The sequence below is a fragment of the Papio anubis genome, chromosome X, assembly GCF_008728515.1.
Source record: "Papio anubis isolate 15944 chromosome X, Panubis1.0, whole genome shotgun sequence".
NCBI lineage: Eukaryota > Metazoa > Chordata > Mammalia > Primates > Cercopithecidae > Papio > Papio anubis.
Genome location: NC_044996.1, coordinates 27507174 through 27522653, shown reverse-complemented (window position 1 = coordinate 27522653; position 15480 = coordinate 27507174). Strand labels below are relative to the sequence as shown.

The 15480-nt window shown below is 36.8% G+C and overlaps 1 protein-coding gene across 1 annotated transcript; it reads left to right on the top strand.

The window, feature by feature from the left end:
• Positions 1-12950: 12950 nt before the first annotated feature.
• On the top strand, positions 12951-15000 carry PRR32 (proline rich 32). Its single transcript, XM_021932664.2, has one exon. The coding sequence runs from the start codon at positions 13988-13990 to the stop codon at positions 14789-14791; it is 804 nt and encodes a 267-aa protein (XP_021788356.2). The 5' UTR covers positions 12951-13987; the 3' UTR covers positions 14792-15000.
• Positions 15001-15480: the final 480 nt, after the last annotated feature.

Below are 15480 nucleotides of genomic sequence, written 5' to 3'. Positions count from 1 at the left end.
AGCATAAAAGTTTGGAAAATTTGCAGCCTGACAATGCGATAGAAAAGAAAAACCCATTTTCTGAGGAGAAATTCAACCAGGCTATAGAAATTTCCATAAATAACCTGAAGCCAAATGTTAATTGCTAAGACAATGGAGAATATGTCTCCAAGGCATGTCAGAGGTTTTCATGACATCCCCTTCCATCACAGGCCTGGAGACCTAGGAGGAAACAATGGTATCTTGGGCTGGGCCCAGGGCATCCTTTCTCTCTGCAGCCTAGGGACTTGGTGCCCTCTGACCCAGATGCTCCAGTCATGCCTAAAAGGGGCCAAGGTACAGCTCAAGCTGTTGCTTCAGAGGAAGGAATTGCCCCAAGACTTGGCAGCTTCCACATTGTGTTGAGCCTATGGGTTCCCAGAAGCTAAGACTTGAGGTTGGAGAACCTCTGTCTAGATTTCAGAGGATGTATGGAAATTCCTAGATGCCCAGGCAGAAGTTTGTTGGAGGGGTAGGGCCCTAATAAAGAACCTCTGGTAGGGCAGCACAGATGGAAAACGTGGGGTCAGAACCCCCACACAGAAATCCTACTGTTGCACTGCTTTGTAGAGCTGTGAGAAGAGGGCCACCATCCTCTAGAAAGTAGAATGGTAGATCCACCAATGGCTTGCACCATGCACCTGGAAAAGCTGCAAACACTCAATGCCAGCCCATAAAAGCAGCCAGGATGGGGAATATATCCTGCAAAGCCACAGGGGTGGAGCTTCCAAAGGCTGTGGGAGCCTATCTCTTGCATCAGCTCAGGTGTGAGATCTCAGGTGTGAGACATGGAGTCAAAGGAGATCATTTTGGAACTTTAAGATTTGACTGCCCCAATGGATTTCAGACTTGCATAGGGTCTTTGGCCTCTTCGTTTTGGCCAACTTCTCCCATTTGGAATTTGTGTATTTATCCAATGCTTATATCCTCATTGTATCTAGGAAGTAACTAATTTGCTTTTGATTTTACAGGTTCAGAGGCAGAAGGGACTTGCCTTGTCTCAGACGAGACTTTGGACTTTGAATTTTGAGTTAATGCTGAAATTAGTTAAGATTTTGAGGAGCTGTTGGGAAGGCAAGATTGATTTAGAAATGTGAGGACATGAGATTTGGGAAGGGCTAGGGGTTAAATAACATGGTTTGGCTGTGTCTCCATCCAAATCTCATCTTGAATTGTAGCTGCCACAATTCCCATGTGTCATGGGAGTGACCCAGTGAGAGGTAATTGAATCATGGGGATGGGTCTTTCCCATGTTGTTCTCATGATAGTGAATAAGTGTCATGAGATCTGATGGTTTTATAAAGAGGAGTTCCCCTGCTCAAATTCTCTCTCTTTGGCTGCCAACATTCATGTTAGACATGACTTTCTCCTTATTCCACCATGATTGTGAGGCCTCCCCAGCCATTTGGAACTGTGAGCCCATTAAACTTTCTTTTCTTTGTAAATAACCCAGCCTCAGGTGTGTATTTATCAGCAGCATAAAAAGACTAATACACAATTGTATAGGGAAAAAAACCCTAATAATTTGACTGAAAAATTGGCAAAATATTTGAATAGGCATTTCTCAAAAGAAGACATACATGTGGCAAACATGCATATGAAAAGATGCTCAACTTCCTTGATCTTCAGAGAAATACAAATCAAAACTATAATAAGATATCATCTCACCCAGCAAAAATGACTTTTATCCAAAAGATAGGTAAAACAAATACTGGCAAGGATGTGAAGAAACTGGAACCCTCACACACTGTTTTGTGGGAATGTAAATTGTACAACCACTACTGAGAACAATTTGGAGGTTCCTCAAGAAACCAAAAATAGAGCTACAATATTACCCAGCAATCCCACAACTTGGTATATACAACCATATAAAAGGAAATCAATATACTGAAGAGGTATCTATGCTCTTATCTTTGTTTCAGCACTGTTCACAATAGCCAAGATTTGGAAGCAACCTAAGTGTTCATCAACAGATAAATAGATAATGTGGGATTGCTGAAGCATGTGGTAGCTCCATTTTTAGTTTTACGAGGACCCTCCAAATTTTTCTCCATAGTGGTTGTACTAATTTAGATTCCCACCAACAGCATATAAGGCTTCTATTTTTTTTCACATCCTCACCAGCATTTGTTATTATCTGTCTTTTGGAGATAAGCCATTTTAACTGTGATGAGATGATATTTCATACTAGTTTTTATATGCATTTCTTGGATGATCAATGATGTTGAGCATCTTTTCATATATCCGTTTGCCATTTGTATTTCTTCTTGTGAGACATAGCTATTCAGATCTTTTCCTCATTTTTAATTGTACTATTAGATTTTTTCCTATGGAGTTGTTTGAGCTCCTTATATATTCTGCTTATTAATCCTTTGTCAGATGGATGGTTTGTAAATATTTTCTCCCATTCTGTGGGTTGCCTCTTTACTTTGTTGGTTATATCCTTTGCTGTTCAAAAGATTTTTATGTTGAAGTAGTCCCATTTGTTTATTTCTGTTTTTGTTGACTGTGTTTTTGATGTATTATCAAGAAATCTTTTACAAGTCCAATGTCTTGGACAGTTACCCCAGTGTTACCCTTAGAACTTTCATAGTTGGAGTGCTTATATTTAAGTCTTTAATTTGCTTTGATTTGATTTTTGTAAGTGGTGAGAGATAGGAATCTACTCTCATTCTTCTACCTAAAGACATCCAGTTTTCTTAGCATTTATTAAAAGACTGTCCTTTTCCCAAAGTATGTTTTTGACACCTTTGTCAAAAATGAGCTCACTGCAGACATCTGGATATGTTTCTGAGTTATCTATTCTTTTCCATTAGTCTATGTGTCTATTTGTATTGAGTACCGTGTTGTTTTGGCTACTATAACTCTGTAGGACAATTTGAGGTCAGGTACTGTCATTCTTCCAGTTTTGTACTTTCTGCTCAGTATAGCTTTGGCTATTCTGTGTATTTTGTGGTTGCATCTAAATTTTAGGATTGCTTTTTTTATTTCTGTGAAGAATGTCATTAATATTTTGATAAGAATTACATTGAATCTGTAGATTCCTTTGGAAAGTATGAATATTTTAACAATATTTATTCTTCCAACTTATGAACATAGAATATTCTTCCATTTTTTGTTCTCTTCAACATCTTACTACTTTGTTTTACAGTTTTAATCGTAGAGATCTTTCACTTCTTTGGTTAATTTCTAGGTACGTAATTTTATTTACAGCTATTAAAATAAGATTACTTTTTATTTCTATTTCAGATTGTTCACTGTTGACATATAGAAAAGCTAGTGACTTTTGTGTGTTGCTTTTGTGTTCTGCCACTTTACTGAATTTGTTGATCAGTTCTAATTTTTTTTGGTGGAATCCTTAAGTTTTTTCCAAATATAAGATCATATTATCTGTAAACAAGGACACATTGTTTTTTTTTAAATTTGGGTGTATTATATTGCTTTCTCTCATCTGATTGCTATAGCTAGGACTTCCAGTACTCTGTTGAATAACAGTTGTGATAGTGGGCATCCTTGTCCTGTTTCAGATCTTGGAGAAAAGGTTTTAATTTGTCCCCATTCTGTATAATACTAACTGTGGGTCTGTCATATATGGCTCCTATTTTGTTGAGAAATGTCCCTTCTATCTCAGTTTTTTTAGAGTTTCCATCATGAAGCATTGCTGAATTTTATCAAATGCTATTTCAGCATCAATTGAAATGATCATATGATTTTTATCTTTCATTTCTTGACATGATGTATCACATTGATTTGCATATATTGAACCATCCTTGCATTGCTGGAATTAAACCCATTTGGTGATGATAAACAATCATTTAAATATAAATTTACATTCAGTTCAGTAATATTTTGTTGAGGATTTTTGCATCAATATTCATCAGATATATTGACCTGTAATTTATTTCTTTCTTTATTTATATTTGTGTGGTTTATGTATCAGTGTAATACTGAACTCTTAGAACTAGTTTGAAAGTATTCCCTCTGCCTGTATTTTTTACAATAGTTTAAGTGGAATGCATATTACTTTTTCTCTATATGTTTGGTAGACTTCAGTAGTAAAGCCATCAGACCCAGTCATTTTTGGCTAAAATACTTTTTATTGTGACTTTGATCTCATTACTTGTTATTTATGTTTATGTTTTCAATTTATTCATGGCTCAATCTTGGTAAGTTATATGTGCCTAGGAATTTATTGATTTATTCTATATTTTCCAATTCATTGGCATATAGTTGCTCATAGCAACTTTGTATTCCTTTGTATTTCTGCAGTACTGGTTGTAATGTCTCCCCTTTCATCTCTATTTTAGTTATTTGGGCATTTTGTCTTTTTTTCTCAGTTTGGCTAACATTTTGTATATTTTGTTTACCTTTTCAAAATGCCAGCTTTTTGTTTTATTGGTCTTTTATATTATTTTCTTCATTTTAATTTTATTTATTTTCACACTTACCTTCGTATTTATTGTCTTCTACTAATTTTGAGTTTAATTTGCTCTTCTTTTTCTACTTATTTAAGATGCATGATTAGGTTATGGATTTGAGCTGTTCTTCTCTTTTGATGTAGACACTTTTGGCTATAAACTACCCTATCAGTACTGCCTTCACTATATCTCATAGCTTTCAGAATGTCGTTTTTGTATTATAATTTGTTTCAAGAAATTTTAAAATTTACCTCTTAATCTTTTCATTGACCACTGATCATTCAGGAGCATATTGTTTAATTTCCATGTGTTACTATAGTTTCCAAAATTCCTGTTGCTATGGATTTCTGATTTTAGTTTATTTTGTTAAGAGAAGATATTTCTTATTATTTTATTTCTTAAAATGTGCTGTGGCCTAACATATGGTGTACTTTTGAGAATCATCCATGTGCTTAGGAGAATGTATATTCCACACTCGTTGAATGAAGTGTTCTGTCAAATATCTATTAGGTCCATTTGGTCCTATGTATTCACTTTACATATCAAGGTACTCCAGTGATGGGTGCATTATATTTGCAGGTGTTACATCCTCTTTCAGAATTGACCCTATATCATTATATAATGACCCTCTTTGTCTCTATAGTTTTTCAGACAAAATATAATTTAAGTATAGCTTCTCCTGGTCTTTCTTGTTTTTCATTTTCATAGAATACCTTTTTTTAATTCCTTAAATATGTCATGCCACTTTCTTCTGACTTGTGAGGTTTCTACTGAAATGTCTGCTGCCAAATATATTGCAGCCCCATCATGTGGTATTTGTTCTTTTCTCTTACTGCTTTTAGAATCCTTTCTTTATCCTTAACCTTTTGGCATTTGCTTTTTAAATGCCTTGAGGTGGTCTTATTAGGGCTAAATCTGCTTGGTGTTCTACATCCTTTTTGTATTTGGTTATTTATCTCTTTCTCTAGGTTTGCAAAGTTGTTATTATCCCGTTGAATGAACTTTCCATCCCTCTCTCTCTCTAACTCCTATTTATGGCCAATAACTTAAATACGCTGTTTTGAGGCTATTTACCAAGGCATGAATTTTTTTTTCTTTTGTCTCCTCTAACTTTGTATTTTCAAATAGCCTGTCTCGAATCTCACTAATTCCTTTTCCTGCCTTGAAGAGGGACCCCAGTTTTTATGCCTAGCCTTAGAGAAGACTGGAACTGAGAGACAGGAGAACAGGGGAAGATCAGAGAAAATCTTTTGCTTCTGAAGCTACTTCTGAGGATTTAATTTGGGGGCATTGTTTTCTGAGCCCAACACCATATTAGAAATTAAATCTGGGAAAATTTTAAAACACAGGAATATACAAGCACGTATTCCATTAATCATTAAAGCAATGACACCACATACAATGTAGCCTGAGAAAAACTCCCACTGCGCCCTCAGGAGAGAATTAGACTGAATCAGTCAAATAATATAATCATATAATAATGAAAATATTTTGACTCTGTGGGCCCTTTGAAAGGATATGGGGAGGGTGTCATTTTTCCCTAAACCAAATTTTAGAACTACTACTCTTAATGAACTAAATGTTACCTATATTTTAAAAAACTAATCATGATATCTGGAGGTCTATGGAACAAAATGGAACTGGAGTGTGGCATGTAGTCAAAAAGATTTTATGTTCTATTGTCCCTCTATCTAGTCAGTGGTTTAGAGCTAGTGAAAAAACAGTGCCCACTAGAATTCCAGGCCTAACCCCTCAAGCCTAGACTACAAGGCTACATCACCTTGTCAGTATTTCTCTGATGTGGTCAGAATATCACCTCGTTAGAATCAGTAAATAAACTACAGATAACTGGGCCCCAGTACAGATCAATTGAATCAGAATCTCAGGGGTGGAGCCAAGGAATCTGCTATTTTAATAAGATACCCAGGTCAGTCTGTTGCTCAATAAACCTAGAAACCACAGAAATAACCAAGTGTTCAGTTCACCCTGAAGTGGTACAATGCTCCATACCTTTATTTGCTCTCATTTGACCATGTGCCAAAAGACCCAGTACCTCTATAAAGGTTCGTCACTTTGGCTCAGATCTTATTATAGGGCTGTTCAGACTTTGCTACCTGAATGATATTCCTTTAGAAATTTCCTGTAGAAATTTTCTAAGAGGCCCTCTCTTATTGCCTTGCCCTCAACAATCTGATCTTTCATCCTGTTGAACTCCCACACTAAGTAAACACACATATCAATTCATTACTCTAAGAACTAGAGGTAGAAGATCTGAAATAGTTCAAAAATAAGGCAAATAGATGACTCCATAGCACTTGCAACTATCCAGGACCTTTAAACAAACACTTATGTCAGCAACATGGGCATACAGCATAATTTAGACAAGAATTAAGAATGGTCTTTCTAGATAGGCTTTATTATTATTTTAATTTTGAGTTTCATCAGCAAATTTTCCTGCACACTGAAATATAGTCTATAAAAGTGTTACACTTCCTCCAGCAAGCTATTTATTTGACCACTTGAGAGGGATGTAGGGAGGGCTTCTGGGTGGGAAATTGTTTTTCCCTCTAAAGTAACAAATCGTTTGGAGAATCAATCAATCAAATCTTCACTATCAGGAAACCATGCAACATTCTTTTTTCCCCAGCCCTTTCTCTTTAATCATCACACACTTTCAGTGATTCCTGTTGTGAAACACAAGATTCTAAAGCCCAATTAAATATGTGGTCAAATACAAAAATGCCCTCTTTATTTGAACACGGCTACTACATTAAATATAACAATGGGTGATTTATGTAGTGCCAATTGAAAAGTTTAAAGCATTATACACCATGGGGTTTTTTTAATAGTGTGGTTAAGCCTCACCACCTTAATGATTTAGGAAAAGAAAAACGACCTTACATGTAGGAGGGATAGGTGGCCACCTACACAGTGCTAATTAATTTGTGCCAAGAAGTCTTCTTGCTCTAGAAATATCACCCATAGTTATATGAAACTAACATGTGTGAAGTGACTTACAGTTTGCAGAACAATTTCAAATAACTATATTTAATTTTCCCAACAGTTCTGAAATAGTTAGGAAAGACATTATCATCTCTATTTTACATAAAAAATACTGATTCTAATATATACAAGGAAATTATTACATTTAAACCACCTAGTATGTGACAGTTATTATTCATACATTACTTAACATAATTCTCTCTCTAATCCTATTTTACAGATAAGGAGAGTGAGGTTCAGAGAAGTTAAGAAACCTATCCAAGATAACACAGTTGATAAGTGGTAAAGCTGAGATTTGAACGCAGATTTGTGCCCTTATGATTCGAGTCAAAGCTCTTAACAATTTTGAAAAACAGATTCATTTTTATTAAACCAATAAAAGGTTTCCAACATGAATTTCCAGTGTGTTGTTTATAAGCACGATGAAATTAATCTGAAATATATTTTGTTTTTCAAACCAAGTGCTCAAGAAATTAAGCATGCCCTCAACTCCTGGGCCCAGCAATTAAATCTGACATGGCAAATACATATATGACACCATTATAAACGTATGGCCTGACGTTTTCTGTAAACTTTAACCTGTTTTCATTAACTCTTCTCATTTTGTTAGTCCATGTTTGCATCTTAATTTATATTATATGCCATCTATGAACATAAACATATTGCGTTTATGTTTTAATTTATATATTTATCTAATTCAGAAGGGTATTCTCCAGGGTTATCATTAATATCTCACTTGGACGACTCAAGCCCTGCCCCCTTTTCACCACACACACACACACACACACACACACACACACACACACACAGAGTACCCTGGAAATAATATGGGGAACCCTATATCTTCTATATGTTCAGCTCAAGAGCTCAACATTAATTAAATCTTAATATCGATAATGTTGGGCTCATATTGCTATTAGTTCCTCAGTAATGGTCACTTGATGCTGTCCTATAACCAATTCCTATTATCTGTCCCCCACCCCAATTGCTCCAAGACAGTGTTTTCAGTCCTCACCACCTTGCTGCATTATTAACTAACACTTCAATCACTTGCCACATCCCTGCGGAGGCAGACTTTCTGGGATGTGAGCATTATAGCTTGGATGATTTCTTCATTGCAGAACTACCTTTGGATGAGTGTCAAAGAGTCCATGCATTAAAAAAAAAAAACCTAAACCTATATTTGGTACACATGTTTTTATCTGATCCACTTTTGTGATTGACCTAGAACTATAATTTGGAGGCCATGTGGTTAAATGAATGAAATATTGGCTTTGGTGTCAAATTGACTGTATCTGAGCATTGTTTGTCATTTACTACCATGGGAAACTTCTACTTATTTTCCCTGACTCTCTTCTTCCTCATTTATAAAATGAGTATAATAATAATAGCTGCCTTAAAAGTATGCTGTGACCATTAAATGAGACAATGCATATAAAATGTCTGGTATACAGTAAGTGGTTAAAAAAATAGATTTTCTTTTGCTTCTTCCTTTTTTTATTTTCATCTCACTTGCCCTGCTACTACTAAATTTCTGGTTTTGACCCCCATGAGAGCAAGAAAAATGAGTGATATATGTTGAGGAAACTTCCGATAGCTTCTGATTTGTACAAGGAAATAACCTATTTGGAAGTAATTGCCATGTTACCCATCTTAAAACAAATATGTAAATATTTAAATCTGAAACAAAAAACTCCATAAAAGCAATAATAGTCTACTAAACTTCATACAGCTAGATCCAGCAGTGAGGCATATATTGTTAGTTGCTTTTGCCAGTACTGGTGGTGAAATAGCCACACTCTCACCTGTTCATTCTCATCAATTACCACACAGAGTTTGCAGGACAGCTGGTGGCAGAGAAGACAGGACTACTGCCTATAACTGTGTAATAGAATAATGCTGCCTGGCCCATTTTGGGAAAGTATCATGCTTTCACGATTCTCATGCTTTAATACATGGAATAAATGGCTACAGACTCCTCAAAAACCTGGTATATCTGCCAGAAGCACATTTTGGACATCATAAACTTAGAGAGTTTTTCACATGCATAACCAAATTACATTTGGAAAGTGAGCAAATGGATAGGATTTTCTGATGACTGTCTCCCCAGAGGACAACATGACAATTTCCTTATAAGCTAGATGGAAACAGAGAAATTCATCTTTATGTCTTTATATCCTAAATTCTTATTTGAAGCAAAAGAGAAAGGATGTATTTTAAATGATACTTTGCCTTCATTTACACATCTGCAAAATTTCTTTAGAAAACCCACAGTAACATAATTTTGGTAGATCAATCACACTTTTTTAAAAATTTAAGATGGGGTTTCATTATATTTCCCAGGCTTGTCTCCAACAACTGGGCTCAATCCATCCTCCTGCCTCAGCCTCCTGAGTGGTTGGGATTACATGTGCATGCCACCATGCCCAGCAATCACATTTCTATTAAAGTCATAATTGCTGTGGAAAAGTGAATATATCTTTCTACAGACCTTACTTAGTATTTCAACACAGTCATCAAAATTTCTTGAGAGGTACATCAATGGTATCTGGAACTGTGTCATGAATAAAGAGACTATGGGTAATGAAAGGACTTTATACCTTAGCTACTTCTTAGGCCTCCTTCAAAACTCTTGTTGAAATTTAATTGCCATTGTGACAATATTAAGAGGTGAGACTATTAAGATGAATCAGACCATGAGGTCTCCACTCTCATGAATAGACTAATGTTGATAACGCAGTAGTGAGTTTGGTATTGCTAGAGTGGGTTGGTATGAAAGTGAGTTTGGCCCTCTCTTCCTTGCTCTCTCTCACTCCCTTGTGCTTCCACTTTTTGTCATGGGATGCCACAGCAAGAAGGTCCTTGCAAGAAACCAGCTTCTTGATATTGGACTTTCCATCCTCTAAAACTGTGAAAAATACATTTCTTTTGTTTATAGATTACCCAGTCTCAAGTATTACGTTATAGCAGCAGAAGATGGACTAAAACAGCTGCTTTGCCAACTAGGTTACTTTTTGGCAAATGTTCAACCTTCATTACCCATGTTTCCCTCCCCAAAGCTGTTATTTAAATGAAGTAAAGAAAAAGGCATATACTTTATTACTGAATTTTCAATGCTCGGTGGATGATTGAGTTAGCCTGATAGCTTTTTGCAAAAAGGTAGGTTTTGAGATAGCTTTCTTTAACTTTGAAATTTGAATGTCTTCAAATATTTATTTATGGATAAAACTTCTTGAATTATCTGATTGATCTCTATCTCTAAGGGGTCTAATTGGTACTTTATATTTCTATTTCTGCCAAATATGAGCCCTAGTTTTGATTTAAAATATGAACTACAAAATGCCAAATTTTTTTCTTTATTTCCACTTTGATAACTGTTCTTCCCATAGAATGGCATCTCCTTTTCTGCCCATGTATATTGTATCCATTTCTCAAAACACAGCTGAAGTTTTAATCCCACATAAACTGTGTCACAACTACTTTAAACCACAATTATAGTTCCTTCTTCTGAATTTCTATTGCAGTCTTAGCTTATACCATGCAACTAATGGTCTGTGTCTATTTTTTATACAATTATACAATTTTTCAATAATTTTATAGATGTTACTTTGCCTCCCAAGAGAATTAGAACATTCCCTGAAATCAATATGGATTGAGTATTTAACTTTTTTAGTAAAATCAACACTTAACACACTAGTGAATGCATGCAGTAGGAATTCAATAAATATGGACTATTTGCACAAGAGAAAACAAGTTACAAACAAAATATGAGGTAATATCCATAAATTATACACTTCATGGCTTTGGAAAATTCTTAGTGCCATGGTCATTGTCATTGTCCCCAGCAATTTGGTTCCTATATTACACTGTACTCTTATGTAATCCAATTAAGATGATATCTTACCAAACAGCTATTTCTAGGTAAAAACAGTTTATTATTATAATAATTGGATAAGAACAAAAGACATTCCTCAGGCTTTGTTGCTATTATCAGGAAAAAAATATGCAACCTATTATACTGAAACTATTTATCTAAATGTGATTCACCAACTATTAGCAGGCATTAACCCAAGTTGCAATTTCCTCTCTGATACAACAAGAAGTAAAAGAGCTTTAGCACTCCACAGCAATAATATTGCTAATAATACTGTTATTTTTACATGAGGACAAGGTGCATAATAAACTGAAGCAAGAATAGAAACAGAATCTGGGGAATCAAGAGATTACTTAATAGTGAACCATGCTAGGCAAGTGAACAGATTCTTCTAGAAAATGTGTTGGAAACATGCCACTTTCTTGTATAGATGGATAAAACACACTCTGACAGGAAGATGTGAACTTGGAGACCCCAAAGGTCACTTCTATATGAGTTGTGTTGATTTGCAATAGTGACCATTCCTTTACATTAGTACTTTGTACTTATGCATTATTCTCTCTCTCTCTCTCTCACACAGATACACAGACACCACATATCTAAAAATTGAAGCACATGATGTCTGAGTCTGTTATATTTCCTTAAGAGAAAAGAAATATACATTGCTGTTGAACTTTAGCAGCATATGCTAATATTGAAAATAAGGAAGACACAATCTCCCAGGTCTAGCCTGCACAGCATAAATTTTATGTAAATTTAGGCAGGTTTGCCAAGTTTATGGCTTTGTCCTGGAGCAACGTTAGTTATCTTGGATGATGGAATGGTTGTTGTAATTTCAGAGCAATTAATCTGTAGATCAATGGCAGAAAAGAAAGCTGGGAAAGTACACTTGCTTAAAGTAAGGGAGGTGGATGAAATTTAGGCAGGACAAACAGAAAGTTCCCTAGCCAAAAAAGTTAAAAGGCCAAATCTGAGCTAATATTTATAAATTTATGATAACTGTTATGCCATTTATTCTGACCCTCCCAACTTGAGAGAAACTTCCAGAGCTGTATTACAGGAAATACACACACACACACACACACACACACATATACACACACACACAGAGACAGAGAGGGAGACAGAGACAGAGACAGAAAGAGAGTTTATAAACTAATAGGCAAGACGAAGGATATAACTGCAACGTGAGAGGCTAAAAAATAATGTCACAATGATTTTTAGAGGAGTTCTTGTTTCATCTTCACAGATAGAAAAGCAATTTAGCCCCCAAACTTTCGTTCCCCATCAAGTTAATAATATGCATCCCCAAATTGGAAGTTTAAATTACAATTTTAGGCACAGTCCTCTGCTGAATGCGTTTCCAGATTTGAGGAGACTTGACAACTACCTTGTATAAACTAAAACTTCATAAATAACTCTTTAAAAAATATCACGTTTCCATGATTCTTCTAAATCTTTCTTGAAACGATTTGTCTTTCCAACTGCCCTGCATCAGAATTATTGTAGTGAATGGCTTTACCATCCATCTACTACTGTGCAAACACCAGTCCCACATTTAAGTTCAAAGGCGTGTCACAGATTCATCCCCACCCCTCCCCACTCCTTTTCTCCCTCCCTTCCTTAGCAACTGGTAACCCCAGAAAGATAACTCCAAATCTAGAAAGAAGCAGTTGGTCCCTGGCTTCATTCGAGTTGCCAAGCCTCTAAGGCAGAAGCAGGAGTCACTTCTCCAGACCGAGCTGGCCTGTTCAGCGGGTTATCTCCACCACCTCAGGAAAGCTATCCTGATCAAATTTCTGCATGGCTTGTATTGAAAACGTGTAAGTACAAAACCGAGTACAACTGTTTAATTTTGAAGGCAAAGTCAGTTTGAATTGCTTTATTGTATAACTGGGACAGGGATGAGTGGATTGGAGGTAATCAGAGACAAAAACTTGAAGGATATAAATTTAGTTACGAAGAATACTGGATTTAAGAGTGGCAACTTTGAAGTGTAATTTTGAAAGAAAATTTGCAAAGCCCTAGTCTAAACAGCGGGGTTTAAACATGAGGAAATTCTTACTCTAGGGTGTGGTGTTGGTTGAATGAAAGGAATTTTTAACAAAATTTGGTGTGAGTGTTGAATGATACCTCAAGAAGAGAAACTTGTGTTTGTTAACATAACTAACTTTTCTTTGACTTCTGTGAAGAAAAATATATTTTACTTTGGAAGACATACCAGAACAATCTTGCCAGAATCTGAATGCCAGGATTAGTGAATCATAGATCCTAGAGAGAATTGAAAAAGCTGGTATTTTCTATTATATGCTTACTATTGAGTTATGTGCGTCTTCTAAGTTTCCTTGCAGCCTTGTGGAGGTGGGGAAATGAGGAAATAGGTCACTGAGTAGTCATGAAGGGTAATCTTGTAGCCTAGTACTAAAGAAGCCACCTGGGAAGAGGCCAGTGCACTGAGCAAGTATTTGGCTACACATAGGGGAGAGGGCACTCCCTTTTTCCCTGGTATATTTCAGTGAGCTCAGTCAATTACATATTTTATCTATTTTCTGGTCACTGCATTTCCATTTTTATTAGCTGTTTTATTTCTTTTTTTGCAAGCCTTGTAGGGCACGCCCCTTCACCCTTGGTAGTAGCTGTGGACAAAAATGGGAACCAGGAGCTGCACCTCGATATGCCCCTGCAATGTCTGAGTTCCAAGCCGGAGGATGACACAGAGCCCTGGGGTCTACCTCAAGTACTGCTGAGACCTTCCATCAATGTGCTGACTGATCTGGCTAGCGAGCAACCGGAGTGCCCCTCTGAGAGAACAGGATCCTGCATTCCTGTTCATAGTTTGAGAGCTCTTAGACACCCCTATGGGCCACCACCTGCTGTTGCAGAAGAGTCCCTAGCAACAGCAGAAGTAAATAGCTCTGATGCACTGGCAGGCTGGAGGCAGGAGGGACAGGATGCTATTAATGTGTCCTGGGAAGTCTCTGGCGGCCCTCCTGCACTGATAGTAGGGGGCATAAAGGTCAACAATGAGGGCACTGAGAGAGGGAGTAATAATGCAAGGTTGTATGTGGCTTTGCCACGAGGTAAAGGGTTCTGTTCACCCAGGGGCCCACAAGTGAGAGGCCCTTCACATATTACCACCCTTAGATCAGGGATAGTAATGGAGGTGCCTCCCAGAAATACACAAATAGCCTGCAGAGGAAAGCTGGCTCATGTTTCTTTCCCACTCGGGGACCCATGCCACCCCATGCATAATTGGCCAAGGCCTATCCCGTTGTCTTCCAGTACTCCAGGTTTACCTCCTTGCTCTACTGCTCATTGTTTCATCCCTCCTCGACCTCTGATTTTCAATCCATTTATTGCTATGCTTCTTCCTTTTGCTCCTCCTCCAATATTTCATCCTCCACTGCCTTCTTATTTTGTCCATTTCCATTCTGGGGGAATGCCAGCTCCTGCATCACCCAACAGAAAGCACAGCTGATGGCAAAAAGGAAGGATGAAAAAAGGGTTGTGGAAAGAGGTGAGAGGTGAAAGTTATTCATATATGCTTTTATATTTGAAACCTCATACCCGTCCACACTCTGTTTAGCACGAATGTGCCCTGTTTGAAGCCTCGTACTCTCCCACACTCTGTTAAGCACTAATGTGCCCTACATACTGGAGATTCAATAAAGATTGTAAACTTTGAAATGTTGTAAATTATTTTTCAAAATACCACCGCAGGAACCAAAGCCTTGGATTTTGTATTCTATCTTTAAGTAATTAAAGCAGAAACAACCCTGTCAGTGTTTTCTAAATAGCTTAGTTAAATGACTGTTACTATTTTCTACTGAGTTGTCTTGTAATGTGACTGGGGAAGGGTGGTTAGGTTCTTCCTAGGCCAAGGCTAGACTGGGGAATCTCTATTTACCCAAGACTATAAGGGGTGCTCAGAACTGGATGGCTTAATTAAGAAAAGGTTCATAAAGGCAGTCCAAAGTCCAGATAATAGAGAAAAATGAACAAATGGTAAAAGAAGCCAGATGAGATTGAGGTGAGAGTAATAGAGTCAACATTTAGCAGTCACAGGCAGAACCAAGTTGAAAAGTCAGGAAAGTAGGAGGAGGGAAGATGGAAGCATATTCTTAGACCACTGCTTCAACACGAACTGGTGTTTGTGTTTCAACTTTT

Bases quoted from the DNA above. Each gene is read 5' to 3' on its own strand.
- PRR32 (XM_021932664.2), top strand. From the start codon at position 13,988: ATGCCCCTGCAATGTCTGAGTTCCAAGCCGGAGGATGACACAGAGCCC.